The sequence below is a fragment of the Nicotiana attenuata genome, unplaced genomic scaffold, assembly GCF_001879085.1.
Source record: "Nicotiana attenuata strain UT unplaced genomic scaffold, NIATTr2, whole genome shotgun sequence".
Lineage (NCBI taxonomy): Eukaryota > Viridiplantae > Streptophyta > Magnoliopsida > Solanales > Solanaceae > Nicotiana > Nicotiana attenuata.
This window is the reverse complement of record NW_017675410.1, coordinates 50,189-58,426: the sequence shown is the minus strand read 5'-3', so window position 1 is coordinate 58,426 and position 8,238 is coordinate 50,189. Positions and strand designations below refer to the sequence as shown.

The 8,238-nt window shown below is 42.7% G+C and overlaps 2 protein-coding genes across 2 annotated transcripts; both read left to right on the top strand.

Moving 5' to 3' along the window:
- The first annotated feature begins 5,106 nt into the window (after positions 1-5,106).
- On the top strand, positions 5,107-6,061 carry LOC109220044 (heavy metal-associated isoprenylated plant protein 3-like). Its single transcript, XM_019384501.1, has 3 exons — positions 5,107-5,236; positions 5,358-5,594; positions 5,687-6,061. Exons 1-3 carry the CDS (start codon positions 5,107-5,109, stop codon positions 5,992-5,994), a joined length of 675 nt encoding a protein of 224 aa, XP_019240046.1. The 3' UTR covers positions 5,995-6,061.
- Positions 6,062-7,537: 1,476 nt separating this feature from the next.
- LOC109220047 (heavy metal-associated isoprenylated plant protein 3-like) lies at positions 7,538-8,238 on the top strand. The gene has a single exon (XM_019384503.1). The coding sequence runs from the start codon at positions 7,553-7,555 to the stop codon at positions 8,135-8,137; it is 585 nt and encodes a 194-aa protein (XP_019240048.1). The 5' UTR covers positions 7,538-7,552; the 3' UTR covers positions 8,138-8,238.

Genomic DNA, 8,238 nt, shown 5'->3' with positions numbered 1-8,238 from the left:
ATCAACACAGGACAGAATTATTTTTCGGCGTCTCACTCGGCGCCAGCACCGCCGTCGCCATCCTCACCTCCATCAAGGCCATCATCATCGCCACCACGGGCACCATCATCGGTCTCGGGCGTCCCCACGTCATATCCGCAGCTGGCTCTTGCTTCGCGGGCTTTTTGGCGTGCCACCTCAACAGCCTCCTCAGACACAGCGCCCTCCTCCAACAGGTTCTTAAAAATGTCAAGCTGGTCTTCGGCATAGACCCAAAGATCATGAGTCTGGGGGGAAACGCCGGCACGAGCCGGTCCAGCCAAGGCCCTCAGGCGCTGGTTCTCTTCCTCCAAAACAGCAACCCGATCTGACAAATCCTGGGCCTCCTGATCAATCTCGCCGATTCGCTCCTCAAGCCTCGCCTCCCTAAGGGCCGCAGCCTCACCCTCTGACTCTCGTTGAGACTCCTGGACGCGAACCGCTGCCTCAAAGGCCGCCGCCCTAGTTGACGCGTCCCTCTCCGCACGCTCCAGGTCGGCGACCTGAACCTCCAGGGCAGCCAGCTTCGCTCCCCACTCGGCCTCAATTTCCACAATTCTGGCCCGGCTTTGCTCTATCTCCAGCTTTAGTTCCCGCACCTTGCCTTCCAGATACTCGCACTCGGCGGCGACACCCCTCCCCACTTCGAGTTCCTCGTCCTTGAGACGAATTCGCTCCTCGAGCTCACTCCTGCTGCGCAGCACTTGCAATAGCTCACAGTCCTTCCGCTCCAACTCCTCGCCCAACGCCTGGTTGCGAGGATCATTTCTCAACCGCTCATGTAGCTCACGGCACCTATCGCGGTAACGACGGTACTTCCCCAACATCTGTAAAAAGATCCTCGACCGAACGTTGGCCTTGCGGATATTCTCCACTTCTAGTATATACGACTGCAAAACATAAAGAGTAGTTAGAAAAACGTCCGCTCCACACTAAAGGGCCGACGGATTAAAAGTCTAGTATAACATACCCGCAAGCCCATTACGGCCACCTCTTCCATCACGGCGACGTCCGGAACCTCCCTCAGGGACTCATTCTCAGCCTCGGAACACAGCAGGCTGAACTGCTCCACCAACTCACCCCTCTGGGCCAACAGGTTCATATCTGCGGGAATATCAACGAGGCGGGCCGGCCCCCCCGCATTGACCACCGAATGGGTGATGCCCTCTTCAAACATTCGAACGTCATCAGGGTCCAGGTCGGACTCAGACTCATACTCGTCCACCAGCGCGGTCTTCCCCCTCTCCGCCGCCGACGGTGTGGCACGACCTACCGAGGATGACGGCGGCTCGACCAAGGTCGCGGCAGTAGTCTCCAAGGACCGATCATTCGTCGCATCCAGCAGGAACTTCTATTCGAGGTGCAGCAACAGCGGAGTCCTCTGGGCTCTGACTCGCAGGAAAAGCACCAACCGTATGTTCCGCCTCTGCAGCAGATTCTGCGACAACGCCTCCCTCCTGGCCCGCCGGAGGAGAATCCAAGTTAATCACCGTTGGGGGAGCCATCTCGAAGCCCACTCTCCGCCTCTTTGGTGGCTCGTCCTCCTCCCCGGTCGACGACGACTCAGCTCGCGGACGAACAGTACCGGACGGGCCTTCATCCTGAGGCACGGCCCGGGCTGGGTTGGTGAGAGCCACCGACTCCACAGATGTCGCCCTCGACGAAGGACGAGCTACAGATGGAGCACTAAGCCGAGCGACCGCACCTGGGCGACGAAACGCCAACTGAGGGGCCCGGGTTCTGCGAACCCTCCCTAATCACAACGAACAAAGTTCAGGAAATGAGAAATGGACAAAAGAGGTCGGGAAGTAAGAAAGCAATCTCACCTGTGAGGGGCCTACGACCGAACTTCAGATGGAACGACGCCCAAGTTCGAATCCCCGCTGCGTGGGGCAGGACGGCCTCTACCCATTCCCGGATTCCCTCCAAGGGCGGCGGCGGCACCTTCTCGGCTGCAGAACATCAGAAATAAGTCTACAGGTAACACAAGACATAAGGGAAGATAGACCGAAACGAATTCTGGAGACCGAAAGCAGATACTTACGGGCAAAATTCCACACCGCCAGGAAGCCGGTCGGATCCGTCACGAGATGCTCGGTCTGCACGAAGAAGAAATTATCAGCAAAGCGGCGGTTGGTACGGTCGTCCATACCGACCACCAACCCTCTTGACGCGCGTGGATCATAGTGCCCCGAATCCTTTGGGGGGCGAACAGGCTAAGCACATGCCTCAGGGTGACTTCACGACTTGCCAGCTCCGCGTATTTAATGAACATGAGAAAGAGCTTATACAAGTACGGAGATATCTGGGCGGGGCACACCTCATAGTAGCGACAAAAGTCGACCACTAGCATCGAGAACGGCAATGTGTACCCCACAATGAAAGGGTACGCGTAGAACGAGCAGTACCCAGGGCGGTCTATCTGCACCTTGTCGTTTTTCTCGGTGGGTATTATCTCGATGTAGCTGGGGATGCCCCATCGCTCCCTCAGCTCCTTTATTCCAGACTCCCCAATAAGGGATTCAATGTCAGGGTACTCCCTGCCGCCGTCGGCGCTGAAGTCTTCTACCACCTTCCCCGCACGGAACAAGATCTCATCCACCGAGGGAACATCTTCGTTCTCCGCCAGGTCTAAATCCCCCTCCGCCGGAGCGTGACCCTTAGTCGCCGGCGGGGTGGCCGGAAGATTGTCGTGAGAAGGAGTTCCCACCATCGTTAACTCAGAGAGGAAGAAGGAAGCTTTACCGGAAAAACAGGAAGATTAGAGGAAGAGTGTGAGAGAAGAGGCAAAGAAAGAGCTCAGAATGCCCAAGGGATGAATATTTCGGAGACCCTCTCGAAGACAGGCAAAAAGAAAGTATGAATGATAAAGTGCAAGGTCTAACCAATTTATAGGGCACGAATTCCCCAAGCGCGGAGACCAACAGTCGTCATTAGAAGCTGGCCAGTCACGAAAACAATTTGGTCCCTCGGGAACATGCGCCATAATCACTGTCAAGCGCCATTACGACTATTCGCACAAAGCAACGTTCCATCTATCAGCCGCCGTTTCACCTTCGAAACCGTCGCGACGGTATGAAAAGTATCGACGAACACCCTCTATGTTGTTTCGAAACTCATGGCGTGACTAAGAGAGGGAATACGAACCAGACTCCCAATACGACCATGTCGCTACATAGTCCGTCCGTCGAGGCCGATAGGGTACAACCCCGACGAACGGAGGGACTAACTGTATCGGTCAGAAATCTGACCAATCGACCGTCGTGGTATCGACCCCGTCTCAAGTACGCTCCCCAAAGCAATGACCAGCGAATCTGACCTCGCCCAATCCGCATCAAATACGAAGCAAGCGTTTAGGTTGCCCCCTCTACCTGGTCGACCAAAAGAAGGCACAATGGGCGTGAGGCCCCAACTATAAATAGGGAAGAAAAGAGTTATTTTAGGGGGCCTGCTCCAGATATTTTTGGGGCATTCTCTCTCTCTCTCTCTCTCCTTCTCAAGAAAGGAAAAGAATATCCCTTCTCCAAAAAAAGAAAAAGCCCCGGAAGAGGAGAGATAAACGAATTCCCTGAACCTCTCCCAAAAAAGGCAGGATCGATCTGGAGGATAGAAAATGGATTACTATTCCCTGAACCTCTCCAAGGAGAGGCAGGGCCAATTTTCATGATCAATAAAGTCTCTTGAATGTCATCTCTATTACGTCTGCTATCCTGTTGCTTCAGTTCTTAATTCGGTATTAATTATGGTTGGCTATGATTTACCCCTTTTTATACATTTGATTGATTTGCTTAAATATTGTTCGGCGCAACATTTTAAGTCAAACAAAGAGTAGAAAAATTCAACTAAGCCGAGAGATATCTTCTTGATGATATAAGCGGGTCAATTACCACTCTGTTCCCTGAACTTAGCATAATTCAAGCAAACTCACTTAAAATTTTTATTGAATTATGACCGGCCATTATATTAGTAAATAAATGTATTCTTAAGCTTAATGGATGAAATCAATAAGGATTAGCTTAAGAAATACTAAGAAAGGCGAGTCATAGCCGCAATAACACTAGTTTTTATATGTCTATATTGGTTTTATCCCTTTCTAAAAGTATGTATGTGCGTAGTTTAAGTTTTCATCCAGTTTTACCAAAGAATACTTTTGTTGCTTTTGACGGACGTTGAATCAGATGTCAACTATGTGGAGGCAAAGTTTGTTTTTACGTACTATAAAAATAAAGTCATAAATTTACTTTTTATCGCTTTAAAGTAGCTGAATTTAATTTACTACTAATGTAAAGTTACAAAATAACTTTTGTCACATTAACTTAACTAAACACTATAATGGTAAAGTTACTACACTTTAGCGACTATATATATAACAGTTAAGTCACATTAATGGGTAAGTTTTATGGTTATAATAGGCAAAATTAGTGGGTTTACTAATACAATAAGTAAAACTCAATTACTTTAATATGATTAAGATAAAAAACATCGTGACTTTACTGTTCTAGTGACAAAAAAGAAATTTGTAAGTTTCATGTTATAACTAGATAAAGCGGGTGAAATTGATTTTGATATAGACCTTATACTTGACTTCAAAAGCAGTTGTGAGGTATTTCTACGTGCTTACTATTAATAGGCAATACATTAATCAGAAACTCACCTAATACTATGCTCTTTTAAGTTGTTATCGTCGAGTTTCTAACTTTCTATACATGGATTAATTTGTCTATTATAAGGGGAAATTTTACCATTTAAAGCATCAGAAAAACTCACCTAATACTACCAAAGCATACACTTCCTCTTTTGTCCTCAATTATTGTTACCTCTGAGTGAAGATTTATCTTTTTTATGGAGAATTTCTAACCTAGCTAAACGAAAAAGAAAAAGTAAAAGAAAGAAAGAAAGAAAAAGGAAATGATATGGGAATTCTAACACCAATTTTCTTACAAACCAAACACACGTAATGCCCTAAAATGGAAAGTTAAGACTAGGTTCCTTTTTTTACTTTGGTAACTATTTATATTTCTAGCTAACGTTTAGCTTGTTTTTTATTGTTTCATTTTGCTGTGATTTTAAAAACACTGAAAAAGAAAAATGAGTTCCAAACAGAAGGGGAAGAAGAAAGAAGAAGAAGAAAACGTTAAAGTGGTTCTTCAAATAGACATGCATTGTGATTGCAAGAATTGTTTCAAAAGAATTTCCAAGTGTACTCAAGATTTGCATGGTATATATGATACCATCTTTGAATTTCTTGATTTAAGTTTTTCTTCTTTTCATTTTTGCCATCTATTTCTATTAATTAATTGTTCTTTAAAACTTGCCATTATTTTTGTTTATTATGATAGGTATAAAGTCAATGAATATAGAGGAAACTGAAATGAAATTCAAAGTCACAGTGACTGGTAAAGTGGAACCATCAAAACTTCAACAGAAATTTCAAAAGAAATTGAAGAAACCAGTGGAATTAATTTCTCCAAAGCCAAATAAAGAGAAAGAGATTTCCAAAAAAATCATGCTGGAAATCAACATGGGGTGCGATAAGTGTGTCGAAAACATGCAAAAAATCATAACCAAAACCAAAGGTAAAGTTTCTTTTTAACAAAATTTCCTTTTTTCGTTTTTTTAAGGGGTTTTACTAATAGACTGAATTATTGTTTTAAATGATATTAAAAAGGGTTTCAAGGAATATTCATCGATAGGTCAAAGAACTTGGTGACAGTGGATGGGGAAATGGACATTGAGTGTCTAGTGAAAGAACTGAAAGAGAAGCTGAAAAAATCAGTCAAGATTATTCAGAAGGAGAAAAAAGAAGAAAATGTCAAGCCAATGTGCTGGTGTCCAAATTTTCATGGTTATTACGGGTCACAATATTGTGATTGCTTTGTTCTGGAATGTATTTGGTGTCCAAAAATTCATGGTTATGGGCCAGAATATTGTGATCGATTTGTCTATAGAGAAGCTGAATACTGCAGAATTATGTGAGTTAATTGCTGGGTTTAAGAAGAAGAAAAAAAGAAGGAAGTAAAAGAACTCTGATTAGGAATTTAATTAAATTTTAATCTGCCTTTGTTTATGGAATACTAAAATTTTCATATTCCCTTACTCTGTATGGATATTATATATCGGAGTAATCTAAGGAGTAGAAGAATTTTATTATATAACAAGAAAGAAGATTTGGATTTGATCTCTTCTCTAGATCAATGTCTTAAGAGCTGTAATTAACGCTCTCTAAATCACTTTGATTTCTGCATTAATTTTTTATCTGTTTTTCTTCTTCTTTTGTTTAGTTTTTTGTTTTCTTTTAAGGAGATATATTATGTATCGTCTTGCTAAACATAATGTGTTTAATTTCTATTTGTTGACATGTATTAAACCATTCATTTGAGATGCATTATCAGTATCATATATGTATGGTTTTATTACCCAGTGTTAAATTGAATTTAGGGTTAAGCCTTGTGTCATTATTGGAGTCCACGTGAATTAATTCGTGTTGAGTAAGATTTCTAATGTTTACGTAACACTTTTATTTACAAAAAAATTCTCAATCCCGTCTATGAATACAGTTCTATAGTATTCTCCCCGCGTCTATTCTTCGACGAATTGCCGTTTCATATATATAACCAAGTTTTGAAGTGGAAATTGAACAAGTGAAAACATATTAGTCCTTTGATATTGTATCCGATGGTCGTTATGTGAAATAGTATATTTACAGATCACACCAAATTTGATCACCTATGTAAATGGTATTTACCGATACGATATGATTTTCTTTTGGGGGTTTTATTCGGTGTTCGGTACTTACATTGGGACTCGACTAAATCCAGATTCACGTCTGGAAGTTTCACATTAAGGTAACCATATCAAAAGCGACTCCATACCAGAGCTCGAACCTGAAACCTCTTGTTAAGGATGGATGAGTAATTATCACTCCACAACAACTCTTATTGATTAGGGGACAACAACGACCCAGTCAAATCCCACTAGTGAGGTTTGGGGAGGGTAGTGTGTACGCAGACCTTACCCCTACCCCGAAGGAGTAGAGAGGCTGTTTCCGAATTATTGATTAGGGGAATTACATATAAATACAACTAACACACATATATTGCAACTAAGTGACTTATATTTAACTTTGCAAAGGCAACGTTCAACTCCAAATAGGTTCTTGAAATTACTATTCAATTTTTTTTTTTTTTTTTATAAAAAAACTCAAACTTCTAATCTAATTTTCGAATTTGTAAGTGTGACTCAAATATTAGTTCAACAAACCAAATATATTTGAGCGGTGAAAAATTATATTTGCATAATGTTGAGAGTGAAAGTTGTATGGAAAGATTATGGTAGGAGTTAAAAGGCTAAGAACCCCACAGCCCAAAAGTCAAGGTCCACATTCGCGTAATAAGACGAGTAAGTAAAATGCACGGCCACAAGGACAGTTGCCCTTAAATTGGAAGGCAATTTCTCAGTACCATGAACGCGGTTTCAAATTTCTGGATTTTCTTGAACTAATTAACCTGATGCACACAATATAACATGTATAAAAATGGAAGAAACTGAGCCTAATTCCTTACAAGAACTGTGTTGTCGAAAAATACATATAACAATTTTCTTGATTCAAGTGATGGAAGAAGAAATCGAGCAAAATGTCAGTGCAAACTTTGAAATAGACATGCACTGTGCCTGTAAAGGTTGCAATTCAAGAGTTCACAAATGCATTCAAGATTTGCAGGATAATAAAGGCCTAAAGTCATCAGGGATTTCAATCGAGCAGAAGGGAACAAAGTTCATGGTAAAATTAGTTGGCAAATTGAATCCAGTGAAGCTGCAAAAGAAACTAAAGGGGAAACTGAAGAAGAGAGTTGAACTCGTTGCGCCTGAACCAAATGAAGAAGATGGCGCCGCCGCGGAGGAAAAAGAAGAAAGTGGCAGAGTTGAAGACAACGAGGCCGAGCAGAGTACTGAGCAGTTCCGTCACATTCATTCATTGCCAGTTTCTACCTATGCGTTTGTACATGAGGACTATCATTATGATCCTAGCCATCTTGTCCCTGTTAGAGTAGAGAATTCGCTATTTGTTCTCTTTTACTGCCTTGGAGTTTTGCTGGTTCTTTGTATTGTTCTTAATTGAAGTGTGTACTAAGATCTTCTTTGTAATTAAAAATTGTAAGGTTACTTCCACAATTCCAATAATAAGGTACAATCCTGAAAAAAGAAACAAATAATAGCATG

Bases quoted from the DNA above. Each gene is read 5' to 3' on its own strand.
- LOC109220047 (XM_019384503.1), top strand. From the start codon at position 7,553: ATGGAAGAAACTGAGCCTAATTCCTTACAAGAACTGTGTTGTCGAAAA.
- LOC109220044 (XM_019384501.1), top strand. From the start codon at position 5,107: ATGAGTTCCAAACAGAAGGGGAAGAAGAAAGAAGAAGAAGAAAACGTT. The intron at 5,237-5,357 runs GTATATATGATA...TTATTATGATAG, and splicing joins GTGTACTCAAGATTTGCATG to GTATAAAGTCAATGAATATA. The intron at 5,595-5,686 runs GTAAAGTTTCTT...GATATTAAAAAG, and splicing joins AATCATAACCAAAACCAAAG to GGTTTCAAGGAATATTCATC.